Raw genomic sequence first — 13,722 nt, forward strand, 5'->3', positions numbered from 1 at the left:
AGTTCCCTCCTCCGTCACTGGTATCGCCTGGGAGAAATCAGCTCTTGAAAATGGTTGTCGAAAGGTTAGGTGACGTCTGGCCTTTGATTGTGGCGTTTTTAGCGGCAGTTATCTTTAACACAGTGATATTTGCTCTATTTAAGGGATATAAAACGAGGAAAGAACAGGATGAGGGGAGAAAATGGTGGAAAGAGAACGTAATTTATCATATATATCCTCGATCTTTTCAAGACTCGAGTGGCGATGGAAATGGCGACTTACGAGGGATAATGAACAGGCTTGATTATTTTGAATACCTGGGGATCAAAATCTTATACCTAAGCCCAATATTCAAATCTCCCATGGTGGACAATGGCTATGACATCTCAGACTTCACAGACATCGATCCCCTCTTTGGGGATATGAATGACTTTGATGAGCTCTTAAAAGCGATTCATATAAGGGACATGAAACTTGTACTGGATTTTGTACCTAACCATACTTCAGATGAACACCCGTGGTTTCTTGAGAGTCGCTGTAGTAGACAGAGTCCCAAAAGAGACTGGTACGTCTGGAGTGACCCCTCCCCAGGGGGTGGGGTACCAAATAATTGGGTCAGTGTATTTGGGGGAAGTGCATGGAGCTATGATGCTACAACAGGACAGTATTATTTGCACCAGTTTTGTCCTGAGCAACCCGATCTGAACCTCAGAAACACTGAGGTGCGCCAAGCTTTAAAGGAAGTGTTGATGTTCTGGCTTAACAAAGGAGTCGATGGATTTAGAGTTGATGCAGTTCCTCATCTTGTTGAGGATTCAAGATTTCTGGATGAACCTACCAAGCCTGAGTATGACCCCTTATGGCCCAACTATGATCACATGGAACACATTTACACGAAAAACTTGGAGGATAATCACAAAATTGTTCAGGAATGGAGATCACTTCTTGATCAGTACAAGTGTCCCTACAGAATACTCATAGGGGAGATAATGGCAGATCTTCCAGATGTTATGAAGTATTATGGTGGAAGATACAGTGAGTTTGATTTTCCTTTCAACTTTGGGTTTTTGGGACTAAATGAATCCTCAACTGCACAAGATGTGTATAAAGTGATCTCTGATTACCTTGGTGCCCTTCCTAAGGGGAAGTGGCCCAACTGGGTATTGGGAAACCATGATGTATCCAGAATTGGTACTAAAGTTGGCCATGAGTACTCCCGCTCACTGAACGTCCTCCTTCTTACACTTCCTGGAACTGCTGTTACTTATTATGGGGAAGAAATTGGAATGACAGATGCTGAAGTGCCTCTTAAAACAAGCAAAGACTTCCGTGATCCTCAACGATCACCTATGCAGTGGTGCAGTAAAGAAAATGCAGGTTTTACCACTGGAATGAAACCATGGTTACCTGTTGCAGAAAATTTCAAAACTGTGAATGTAGAGGAGCAAATGGCAGATGCAACTTCAGCTTTACAGCTGTATCGGGAACTGCTGAGGTTAAGGTCGTTATCACAATGCCTTGGATTCAAAATTGTTCATGTAGACACCTCAATTCTTGCTTATACCAGGTCAGCAAAATACTGCAAGTTTCTCATTATAGTTAACTTTGGGCAGGAGAGTTGGACAGGGTCACTCAATAACATGAGTGGTTCAGGAATTGTTGAAGTTGACAGTGAAATGAAGATAAGGGGAGCACATATTCTTTTTGATAACATCAAACTAAATAAAGCTCAGGCTCTTGTTTTGAAAATACAGTAAGACACTACATGTATCCAATCATTTTATTCTCCTTTCAAATGTATTCATAACTACGTTTAGCTATCTGACTTAGTATAATCTATAAAGAATGTTTAACTGTAGTAGGTATGTGTGCATTGAATAAAACTGGATTAGAAAGATCCACCCTTGGAGCATTTTATTCACAAACAACCATATCACTAAAATATTCAAATGCATGTATTAGTTTCTAAAAATAAAAATGTTGTAATAGGATAAAATCCTTTGAACAAGTGAGATTTATACCCAGTGAGCAAACTCTCATAGATGCTGCAGCACAAAGAAATGGGTGGCCCTTGGTGGCTTGCTGCTCTATAATGCTCGCTTTCAGGTCAGTTACTTATGAATTGAAATAACATGTTCTAAGAGCCTGTTGCTAGAACACTGCTATCTGCAAATTGTATTTCCTTGATTGAAATAGTTGCTATTTGTTGTTCAAATTTAATATAATTTAAAACCATAAATGTTACTGTTAGAACCATTTGGCGAGAAATGTAATTTTGTAAATAAAAGTGTTAAAATGTACTTTATACAGAGAACAATGTACATGTTTGAAGTAAATGCTCTTCTAGCTGTACATATAAACTGTCTAGGCCATTAAAGCTATTTTATGTGGAAATATTATTCCCTTCTCCCAATTTGAAGGGCATGTTTGTGCTGCTTCATTCAAATGCTTTGAGAACAAACAGAGCATCATCAAGAACATAAAAATCCCTATACAAATCACCTTCACATAAATATGGAACTCTTGTAAACAGTTCCACAGTAAATCCAGTTGGCTCAAACACATCTTCAACAAGACTTTGTACTTGTTCTTCCCATGAATTTCCATGAACTGTTAGAACTTCACTTGGCTCAATCATCTTTGTGCCTGAAGAATAATGCAGACTGCAATTACTCTATATACATAAAAAATAAAAAAAAAAACATTTATACACCGGATTGAAATATGGCATCCAATTTGAATTACCATTGTTCTGGACTTACTAGCCTTGTCTTTGCGTGGAAACATTAAAGGATTATCCCGTATGAGAGGCTAGTAAGTCCAGAACAATGGCAGTTAAAATTAGATGCCGTATTTTGATTCGGTGTATTTTCCAGTATTTTCTTTCCTTTTAAAGACAAAGATAGCTTACACCATGTATATGTTGTAGTTCAATTTTATCCTTGGTTCAAAGTTTATTTTCCTTTGTTTCAAACTCATTATCATACATTAACATGACAGAGAACAAAGGAAAATAAAATTTGAACCAAGTATAAAACTGAACTACAACGTATACAAGTTGTTCAGTTGCAGAAACTCATCAAACTTTCCATGGCATAGCACAGAATGTAGCATAGAGGTTAGGTACTCTCTCAGAATGGGATGGTGGTCTAACATAGGTTACCACCTGCATTAATTTTCATCAGAGATGGCCCAAGCTGTTGCCACCTAGTCATAGATGCCCTAGGCATCATTTAATGATGGAGCATTTGAATTACCTGTTCCAAACCTTTGGAATTATCCTAGAAACTGCCATGTGTAACTTCCATTCAGTCTCCCTCCATTTCTTTTTAAATTAGCTTCTGTATCACAAATTACAAAAACAAAACACAAAAAAACGAGCATACCTGATTCCACAAGGGGTCTAAATGGAAGAACAACCGCAACAATCAGTCGGCCAGTTTGTGGATGTAAAGTTTTCTTAATGTCACTGAGTAGTGTGAGAGGTTTATCACACCTATCCAGCAGGTTAAGGCATGTAATCACATCAAACTTGAAGTCAACCGTCATCCATTCACTTTCATCAAGTAACCTGACATTGAATGAGAGATTATCCCAACACATTAAAATTATATCTCAGTGTTTTTTAACTCCTCAGTTTCAATCAAGTTTATTGTCTTTACTTGAGGCATGGTTACCCAATTGCCCGAGCCAGAGGCTCGTGTATGAAACTTAAGACTAAAAAAACTATGTACTAATAACTATATAAATATGACCATAAAAAGATAAATTAAAGTGTTTACAAATATGCAAATTGAATGTAATGGTAAGGAGAGAAATTTTGAGAAATACATGTACATATAAAAGATAAAAACTATAGACAAGAGTTGCACTGACAGCTGGGTCCTAATTTGCTGAAATCAAAAGTCTTGAGCTTATGAATGATATTTTTATATCAGCAGGTAATTTATTCCAGAGATGACTAACTTTATAAGTGAAAGAGTTATGAAAAAATTTATTATTATAACCAGGCTGTACTAAATACCCCTACTTCTTAAGTTATATCTGGTTTGGCAAATTTGGAAGAAGTTTTTAATGTATTCTGGACCATTAGAGTTCCTGCACTTGTGCAATAAAATGAGAGAACTATAATAGCATCTATGTTCAAGAGAATGCATATCACTCAAGGATAAGATAGTATCATAATCAAGACTGTTGCCTAGATTTAGTAAAGTTTTAAGTGCATATTTGTTGACTGACTCTAGTTTAGAGCTTAAAGTTTATTGATTCCAATAAGTAGTGGACTGAAATATTCCAAGTGAGGAAGCAGGTAGGCCTTGTAAAGAGATAAAGACACGCTGTGAGGCATCAGTATTTTGAGTCATCTTGGAGCACCAATCTTGGCATAAACTCTCTTAAGCATATTGGAAATGTGTTCACTGTAAGTCAGTTTGTTATCAATAGTCACCCCAAGAATTTTAAGTGAGTTTGGCAATTCCACTTAGAGTCACCAGTTTGCTTTTTAGTGATAGACAGTAAAACCATGTTATCTACATGAAGGCTAGGAAGAAAAGACCATAGCACTTATGTTAATGTTAAGAGATACACTCATCAACAAAATTATGGAGAAGAAGACATACTCCTTTTTGCTTCCTGCTACAGATAACAGACTAAGCAGCAGTAGTAATGGGTCACTTGGTCCCCTTAAGAGTTCAACTTTAAGCTGACTCACTTGAAGCCTTTGCCTTGGAGTCTCCACCTCATAGATGGAGACTGCTCTGTAGCGTAAATGTCATCAAAGTGATGTTTTATAACACTGGTTACTTTGCCATCACCAGCTCCTAAGTCTAACATAGTCCCTGTCTTCCATGATCCATCTACATTCATGAGTCTTTGAAACTGGGCATCAGAAAATACAAACATTGATCCTCGATCCAAAATGCTACAAAACAATGACAAATAAATCCAATTACTTGTTAAGCTGAGCAAATTTAGAGTTATAGTTGTTTTAACTTTTGTAGAAATGTTTTTTTCTTGTAATGAAATGAATCCTGTGCAAAGAATCAAATACCAGATCTTTGGATTCCATTAGCTCCTATGTTCTACCACTGTGCCTTGTGCCTATTAGACTCTGGTATAACCAAAGATTGGCCATTGATATGTTCATAAGTAACAGACCTGCCTAGTGCTTGTTTCAGAAATGACCAACCCATTGTATGAGTGAATGGAATAAGAAAGGTAGTAAATTTTGAACTACATTGCAGAAAAACAAACAAACATTATTTCTTTTGTCATGAGCACAGGTAAAAAAAAGTGAATAACAGTCATCTTTTACCTATGTTTGAGAAAAATTGAAGTGGTGCACATAAATTGCTCATAATACAATCTTGCAGAATAATTACCCATTTGCTGTAGTTACAGACATAAAGAAACCAAAGAACCCTTTGAACAGAAGATGTCCAATCTGTGAGAACACTGCATCAGCTTTCTCGTGGCAGTTTTGCAAGAAAGCTTCAGTTTCTTGATCCAGTGAGCTCTCTACAAACTTATCTTGTAGTTCTTCAGACAAAGCTTCATTTTCACATTTGTACCACTGTAAGCATATGACAAAAAGATAGAAAAATCCAACTTTAGAGTTTGTACAGTCCTTTCATTTTCATTTCTGTAAAGTACTAAGATTTAAAATTTTCATTAGGAAACAATATTAATGGATATGCACAGAACTACATGAACATGATACACACATTATTTTTAAGAGAAATGAAATTGTTTGTCTCATGATGTGGTCACTTGGGATGTGGATTGCCACATTTTGACTGCATACTGCACACTGCATGCTGCATGTTGCATGTTGCATACTGCATACGGTGAGTCTTCTTCAGGCCATGAGGTCTACTGAGTGTGCATGCATACATACATACATTGTTTTTACAAACAAACATACATACATACATACATACATACATACATACATACGTTTATTTGATGTAGCAGGTTATATTACATAATATGGCAGCCAAGGGCTGATGTGGACCTGCATCCAAAAATTATAAAAAGTCTATATGCACATATATCATTACAATATTAGTAATAAAAGATTAGTAGTAAAAGATTATATAAAAAATAGAGGATAAAATCAAGTTAAAAATATACATAGTCCTTATGTTTCTTAACTAGCATGGGAGCTCTGAATGAGAAATTATTGATGTCCTTGGAAAATCTACATAAAATTTGCTTGAAATTGTCTTTACTTATTGTCTCATTTATATTGATTAATCTATTAAGAAATGTCCAAATTGTTGGTCCTCTGTATTGAATAGATTGTTTGCCAATTTCATATTTTACACATGGAATAACAAATTGGCTGCCCCTTCGTGAAGATCTACTGCCGGACTTTAGAGTAAATAAAGATGCAAGGTTGTCAGGAACATTATCTCTGATTACATCAAACATGAACAGTGGTAAACGCCTATTGTAGAAGTATGACCTGGGAAGCCAATTAAGACTTTGAAGATCATCTTGTTCATGAATTAGCCTAGCTGCTCTTTCATGTATAGGATTCAAGGAGTTAAGCATAGCAGTTGAGCATAGCAGTTGAGCATAGCAGTTGAGCATAGCAGTTGAACATACCAGCATCACTTATATGCTGTTGTGCTCAGCTGTGATTGAATGAAATTCCACAGCTGTGATTGGTGCATAATTTGGATCAGGTTCTCTTCAAGGTCCACTGCCTTATGGCACTCCTGCTGTTGTGTTTTCTGATCGTTGGCATCAAGGTATCTCCCAGTTGAAATCCCAGAAGCCTGGATACTGATAATCGGGAAACACAACAGTAGGAGAGCCATACAGCAGCAGAAGTCTGTTTCCTGATATAAAATTCATACCATTTAGGGCTTGAACTCATTGTTGTGTATACAGTGCATGGTTCAAGAATGGGAGGAAATTGACCAATAGAGTTATGTCTACGTATGATGCACGATCCTCGCAGTAGAGAGCGCTATTTAAGCAATAGCGAAAATCAGACCTGAAAAAAAAATCAGGCCTGTACGGGACTCGAACCACCAACCTCTGCGATACTAGTGCAGCACTCTAAAACATGTACTTTAAAACATGTTTGTTTTAGAATCAGACTGTGATAGGTACAGTAGCCAGAGTTAGAAATCATAAACTGTTACTGAGAAATCCTAAATGTGTGTCACTGAAATGCAAGTAGGTCTGGTTTTACAGACAGTAACAGTTTTACAATAAATTATTTCCTTATCCTGCAGAGTCAAGTTCAATTGATTCATTGATTGATTGAGTGATGTAAAACCTAAATAAATAAAATTAAAAAGTGAACTGCAAAAAAATAAATAAATAAATAAATAAAATATTCTACGTATCATGAATTGCACATTATGATTTCTGTATTCCATTTCATCCGGCCCATACTTTTACCAAATGGCCCATAACTTTTCAGTTAGGGGCCATGGGCCTATTTGTCTCTTTTGCCTTTCCAATCCCTGCACAAGTTATGTGAAGCAATCAATTCATCATAGAGGTTCAATAATAAGGATCAGAATGATGGATTTTTACATAGCTACTAACAGTATAAAGCATTTCTGTGAACTTTTAACTAAGTCACATCATTTCTTATATTTTAATTTTGATGGTTTAACTGATTGATGTAAACCAAAGTATAATACTGATACTATGTATATTTATTCTTGAGATATGGTTGAGTTGATCCTAATGTGTTATTTAAGTATCATATTGGGATTGACTTACTTTGCTATCGAGCACTGTTGGGGGCTCAGTCTGGGTTTGATAAATGTTGATGGAAATCAATAATTTGTTGGTTTTTGTTTGTGTTTGTTGGATTCGGGGTGGCAGCTTGGCAGTGTCTGGGATATATACTGATTTATTATTTAAAATAAATATATGTTTTTTATTCATATTTTTAGTTAATAACACAACTCCACAAGCCTTTGGCTTTAAATATTTATTGTGTCTGAATAAAGTTTTATTATTATTATTATTATTACTCACTGATGTTTTCTCCTTTTCCAGTTCTTGGCTGTCAATTTCAGCAAGTCTCTGCAATAATAACCTTCCAGTTCTGCTTCTGACATATGGACTGAGCCACATATATTTATGAGCATAGGCCTCCTTTCTCACCGACAGGAGTGATACTGTTCAATTGATCAAAAGAGTACATTGATGAGAAAAATCAGTAACACGCAACTAGGCCAAGCTGTATAGGGCTTCTATCTATTATTTGCATGACTGTTACATAAACATAGCATATACAAATGTACATCAAATAATGTAGTATTGTAAATAGTGGTGGTATATGAGATTTATCTTTTCTCTGAGAAATGCGATTAATGATGAGGTGAAATTCATCTGGGCAAATTTTCAACTTAAGTCTGACAAAACAGAGGGCTAGCTACATGCATGAGGCATGAAGGTCCAAGGTTACTGAAACACTGTAGTCTCTGTTGATCAAGGGCCCAAGAACGATACCTTATACCAGAATAATATTATCAGTTTCAAACATACCTGTGAGAAAAAGTGTGATTACTGCTGGGTAATGCACCGTGAAAGTTGCTCGAGAGGAGACAGTCTGTTGATGAGTTCTAAAGCTCGGCTACTAAGCACTTCGCAGTGATTTAGTTTATAAGGGATAATTTTCGTCTTCGAAAGCGTATTAGTGGGTGAATAGGCACATCTATTTAATCCCTTAAAATAATATGGGCGAAGTTGATATCGTTTCAATCTGACACAATATATAAGCCCTCTTCTTGGATCAAAACAGGAGGGAACAAAATAATGCCCGAAACTTTAATACAGATAAAAGGCTTGGTTACAAAGTGCTGAAGAGTCCGCTGACAAGAAAAGCTTACTCAATACTTTGACATTCGGACACAGTCGGACACAGTCGACACAGGGCGTTAGCGAAGTGTATCGCCATGGATTGATTTCACAGGAAGTCACGCTTTTTGGCGTGGTTTACAGTCTTACACAACAATATAATGTACTGATCGTCCTTAATTTCACAATTTATCCATTGACCTTACAGAAGAAAAGTTAGGTTGATTGAAGAATGGTGTTTAAATATGGGCAAAAGTGCACGGAACAAATTCAGTCGAGCGCGCAAAAGTGTCTCGGCGAAACAACAAAGTTTGACCAAGTTGTTAGCAAACGAACACAACCCAGATGCTATCAGATCTCTGGTACAGCTCTAATCTTCCTAATAATTGGACTTATCTTGGTTATTCTGTGTCGCCGATACATTAAAGACGTACTGGAAGCGCTACAGAATTTGGAAGAGTGGCAAGGGATTCTGTTGTTTGTAGTCATGTTTACAGTTGTTTCTTTTCCAATGGCATGGGGTTACATCTTTCTCAACGTAGCAGCGGGCTATTTGTATGGATTTGTACTTGGATTTGTCGTTGTTATATTTTCCGTACTCTGTGGTTTATCCACTGCATTCGTTGTCTGTAGACGATATTTACGAGATTTCGTACGCTCAAAATTGGAGTCGGACAGTTTAAAAGCTATCATGCGTGTCGTGGAGGGCAAACGAGGTTTCAAAGTCATCGCATTAACTCGGCTTACACCGGTACCGTTTGGACTGCAAAATGGATTGTTTTCGGTAAGTAATAATAAGCAGTATTTTTCCTATCACATTGTCGACCGCAAGGTTTTGTTTCCTCTTTTATCCGTCGGTGAGTAAACAGCCTTTTCGAGTTGAGAGCTTTCTCAACCTTCTGAGACGCCCATCTGCTTTTCGTGTCAACATGTTTCTAATACACTACAATTGTCAAACACTACTCCTAGAATTACGAAGGAGTCGATGACTTTACAGTGGGAGGGGCTCTGAGTAACCTTTTGCTGGCATCGCCAGGTTGTTTTACACTTATACTTTTTAGTTATCGCGCGTGTTCTTGGCATAAATTCAGAGTGTACGGCTGAGAAGCGTTCCTCGTAACATTATAAATACCTCTTTCTGGCAATTTCAAAGTCTGCGTTATTTGACGCTGATGTAAACTTTATACTTACCTCCTTTCACCACCACATTAAGTGAAGTATTGCTTTGTGCATAAAACAGAAAGCAAAGACTGTATTTGCAATTTTAAAAGGTTTTAAAATGGGGATATATCATTTTATTTTTTTTAACCGACCTTCACTAGCTTTCAAATATATCAAAGTTGTTGAGCGTTATGTCACGTCAGTTAAGCTCTTAAGGGGGCAAAACCAATGTAATATAGACTAATGGAAGCATCCTGAGACCTTCTTATCAGAGACTGGTACCCTATTAGTCCATATCTATGACACTGTTTTTGCCCACTTGAGACTTTGATGCACTGGATCTAACCTTTCGTGAAAGGCACATTTTTGATGTGCCAAATTACATTAAGCCTAACAGAATTTTAGGATTCCATCATTTGACATTTTTAAGCCTGTCCAGCCCTGAGAACAGGGAATGATTTTTAATTATTTTATATTTCACTATGATTCTAGAGTAGAAAAACAATACCAATGAACAATTTTTTTTTAACCTTTAAAGATGTCTAGGAACCAGTAATAAGCCTTTATAAACCTATGTGAACCTATGTACTGTATGATATGATAAGTTTTGAGTTGATATTTCTATGCAACTTTTCTTTTTTCGTTTATAAACAATAATTAAATGTTTGAGTTCAACTTTCAAAGCTTTCTTTTCCCAATCAAAATGCATCAGTATTGCAAATATCATTGTCTTCGTTTGTTACGAAATTATGATCATACTTTGGGAACAAGGAAAATCCTGGGGTCTTATCTAATTCTGTTTAATAATGAAATTAACTTGTGTTTTCTGATTTCTTACAGGTAACTAATGTTAGTACAGCTAAATATGTAATTGCATCTACACTGGGACTTCTTCCTACACAAGCATTAAATTCATACATGGGATCTACATTCCGTTCATTGGAAGATCTTGTTGAAGAGCAATCTGGAGGATACATTATCCTGTTTGTTCAGTTCATCATCAGTATACTTTTAATGACATATGTGATACGCAGAGCACGAAGGGAGTTGAACAGGACTTGTGATGAGACAGAGCCAGAAGTTCTTGCCAATGGTCATGTCATAGTGGCTATACCAGAAGAATTTCAACTAATATCAGAAGAAAAGAATTTTAAAATGGATTTTGACTTAAAAGCACAGCTAGAAGAGAAAGAGTTTATTGGTCATAAAACAGCTAAAAAAGGCCACAAGAGGTCAAAATCTGCATCTGCTGTTTTAACTGCAGTAAATGAAATTGCCAAAGGTGCTCAAACTCCATAGCTATTGTTCAGGTGTTTTGGATGAACTATCATTTGAATTTTTTATTTCCTTGTGGATAGTTATGTTGTTGTTTCAAACTAATTTTAAGTCAAAATGGTTTAAAACTGGTTTGATTTGCTTTTTAATCTGGACTGATTTACCATTATTCCAAATAATTGTTTATTATGACAGTCCTCATACAAAGTAAAACACAACATCGTCTTGCTTATCTTATTTTCACCCTGAATCATTCAAATGTACACAGCTACACTTGGTCTTGTTTTCTGTCATCAAGCCTACAGTGTATGTGGAAGAGCATTTGAGATGACAAGAGTTTTTAAACTTTTTACTATCCTGAATTTTTCTGGTATTAGCCCTGAGGTGGTCAAGGTGATAAGTTATCCAATCAAAATTGAAGAGTTTTGGTGAAATTCCCTGTAGGAGTGCTTTTGTAAATCTGTAAATTCTTTTTTCCAAAAGTTGGAAAAATCCAAGATGGTGGGAGAACAGCAAGTTAAGATCATTTGTCTTTTATTTAGTTGTGGAAAGAGGGCTTTTAAATTAAGTCTTGAAATTTAAACCAAGGATTAGTGGAAAAGGTGATCTTGCAAATTGCAATGTTTGTTACAAATGCACACAAGCATTTGAAAAACACTGCAAGATTTCCTAGCAGATTTGGCTTTTACTTGTCTCTAAGACAGCAAACAGCTTGACATAGTCATAATTTACAAAATTGTTTGGAAGATCTATTTAAGAAAAATATATTTTTCTTAATACAGGAAAGTTATTATTATTGCTACAAAAAGCACAGTTTCATTTAATTTATTGAAACTTAAGACCCAAAGTAACAATCCTTTATAGTTGTTACTGTGTATTTTAATGAAAAGCTAATTAACAATTCTGTTGGTGGAATATTCCCATTATGTTGCATGCGGTTTACAAATGAGTCAGAGCTGATTAGTTTTCCTTGCATATTTAAGAATTTTGAAATTAAACAGTTTGTCCAGATTGGTTTGGATTTTATTAGGATTTCAATAATTTTAACAATTCAGATGCCTGAACCCATGCATTTACCAGGCACATTTATTTAATCTATTGCTACAAATTATTCCATTCTTGAATGGGCCTTGGAAAATGAATATAATTAGCATATTTTAAATTTGTTACTTAATCTGGTTTGGATTCCTTTCATCAAGAAACAGCTATCAATTTTGGTTCTCTGGCTTTTGAACAGTTTCAAGTTTCTTCACAGTTTACATTGTCTTGGTCAGAGTAGTGTTCTTCAGAACCACTGGTGGTCAGCAATTTCCCTGGTTCCTTTCTGAAGTGGCAGCTACCTGTCTTGATCAGAAAAACATTTTATCCTGGCAGGCTTGTTTTTTCTTCCCTTTCTTTGGCTGGCTACCAAGAAAATCTCTGGAGAACACTGGCTGGAGGTTAATTTTGATAGGAAAGTTTTTTGAAATTTTTTGTAATTGTGGAAATATATTTAAAAATCTACTATCTTCATTTTAGTACTATTTTGATATTATTATACCCAGTTCAAAGAATGTTATCATTATGTTCTAAGTCGGACAATTTCAAGTACAAATGTAACCAAAATTCATTCTTGATTGACCGTACAGGAGGTAGAAATAAATATCACAGTACATGAAAACTGTTCTGCGTATATATTTTTAAAATATTAAATTATGCTTGCAAAAACTTAATATATAGATAAAATACTAGTACCTAGACTGATAATTGGACAGATTGACAGTAACTGAGATTAAAGAAAGGGAACTGAAACTGTCCAACAATCAGGCTAAATAGTGAACAGAAATTTGTTATCAGTCTCTAGGTTTCATAAAACCATGTTTCGTTCTCTTTGACAGTTGGTTTGAAGACGGGCTGTCAGGTTCAAAAGTAAAGCCAACTGATGATCTTTTTCTTTTTGTTGTGAATTTCTTAGCAACTGTTCCCACAAGGCTTTCATATCTGTTGAGAGAAACAAAGATGGATGGTTTAATTCAGCCAGTATTGTTTATGGGGTAAGTGACTGTCATCTTTGAGGTCCAATGTAAACTTGTCAGCTACTCCAGCTACTTGACAGGCATAAAGGCATACCTCTTAAATCAACTATTACAAACAAATAATTAATTTCAAACAAGTACAATGATTATAATAGAATCCAAACAAGCTGGCTAAGATCTTTTATTTCCCAAGCATGTCAGAGAAATTGAATCGAGAGGCTGCCAAGATACTCATAAAAAAATTTGAGGATTGCAATTAAGGTATTAATTACCTTTTAGCCATCTCCTCATCAGAGACAGTTTCTTCCCTTTCTCTTGCTTCTGACTGTGCTAGATCTTCTTCAGCTAACATTTCTTTAAACATTTTCTGTTGGCAGAATTTGCAAATAATTGCACAGAGATAAATGAGTTCCACAGTCTTTTATCTTGTAAAAAAAAAAATTAAAAAATCAGAACCCCA

The 13,722-nt window shown here is 35.8% G+C and overlaps 4 protein-coding genes across 4 annotated transcripts in view; 2 read left to right on the forward strand and 2 right to left on the reverse strand.

The window, feature by feature from the left end:
* The first annotated feature begins 50 nt into the window (after nucleotides 1-50).
* On the forward strand, nucleotides 51-1,880 carry LOC111329523 (maltase 1). The gene has a single exon (XM_022934248.2). The coding sequence runs from the start codon at nucleotides 51-53 to the stop codon at nucleotides 1,734-1,736; it is 1,686 nt and encodes a 561-aa protein (XP_022789983.2). The 3' UTR covers nucleotides 1,737-1,880.
* LOC111329527 (protein-L-histidine N-pros-methyltransferase) lies at nucleotides 1,746-8,792 on the reverse strand. The gene is made up of 6 exons (XM_022934251.2): nucleotides 8,500-8,792; nucleotides 7,987-8,129; nucleotides 5,361-5,551; nucleotides 4,691-4,900; nucleotides 3,366-3,550; nucleotides 1,746-2,625 (listed from the first exon to the last, which is right to left on the reverse strand). Exons 2-6 carry the CDS (start codon nucleotides 8,083-8,085, stop codon nucleotides 2,417-2,419), a joined length of 894 nt encoding a protein of 297 aa, XP_022789986.2. The 5' UTR covers nucleotides 8,086-8,129; nucleotides 8,500-8,792; the 3' UTR covers nucleotides 1,746-2,416.
* Nucleotides 8,793-8,864: 72 nt separating this feature from the next.
* On the forward strand, nucleotides 8,865-12,907 carry LOC111329526 (transmembrane protein 64). Its single transcript, XM_022934250.2, has 2 exons — nucleotides 8,865-9,595; nucleotides 10,813-12,907. Exons 1-2 carry the CDS (start codon nucleotides 9,044-9,046, stop codon nucleotides 11,269-11,271), a joined length of 1,011 nt encoding a protein of 336 aa, XP_022789985.2. The 5' UTR covers nucleotides 8,865-9,043; the 3' UTR covers nucleotides 11,272-12,907.
* Nucleotides 12,057-13,722, reverse strand: part of LOC111329528 (M-phase phosphoprotein 6) — a 3,463-nt gene continuing 1,797 nt past the window's right edge. The window contains exons 4-5 of the mRNA XM_022934253.2: nucleotides 13,535-13,629; nucleotides 12,057-13,227 (exon numbers count right to left, since the gene is read on the reverse strand). Of these exons, the coding sequence (XP_022789988.1) occupies nucleotides 13,080-13,227; nucleotides 13,535-13,629 (243 nt within the window). The 3' untranslated portion in view covers nucleotides 12,057-13,079. The remainder of the gene's footprint in view (nucleotides 13,228-13,534; nucleotides 13,630-13,722) is intronic.

This window comes from Stylophora pistillata, chromosome 3 (assembly GCF_964205215.1).
Source record: "Stylophora pistillata chromosome 3, jaStyPist1.2, whole genome shotgun sequence".
Taxonomy (NCBI): Eukaryota; Metazoa; Cnidaria; class Anthozoa; order Scleractinia; family Pocilloporidae; genus Stylophora; species Stylophora pistillata.

Excerpts from the sequence above, each read along its gene's own strand:
- LOC111329527 (XM_022934251.2), bottom strand. The coding sequence starts at position 8,085 with ATGTGGCTCAGTCCATATGTCAGAAGCAGAACTGGAAGGTTATTATTG. Across the intron at positions 5,552-7,986 it reads TGGAAAAGGAGAAAACATCA|TGGTACAAATGTGAAAATGA; the intron begins GTGAGTAATAAT and ends ATATGCTTACAG. Across the intron at positions 3,551-4,690 it reads CTCCAAGGCAAAGGCTTCAA|GTTACTTGATGAAAGTGAAT; the intron begins GTGAGTCAGCTT and ends ATTCAATGTCAG.
- LOC111329526 (XM_022934250.2), top strand. The coding sequence starts at position 9,044 with ATGGTGTTTAAATATGGGCAAAAGTGCACGGAACAAATTCAGTCGAGC. Across the intron at positions 9,596-10,812 it reads TGCAAAATGGATTGTTTTCG|GTAACTAATGTTAGTACAGC; the intron begins GTAAGTAATAAT and ends GATTTCTTACAG.
- LOC111329523 (XM_022934248.2), top strand. The coding sequence starts at position 51 with ATGGTTGTCGAAAGGTTAGGTGACGTCTGGCCTTTGATTGTGGCGTTT.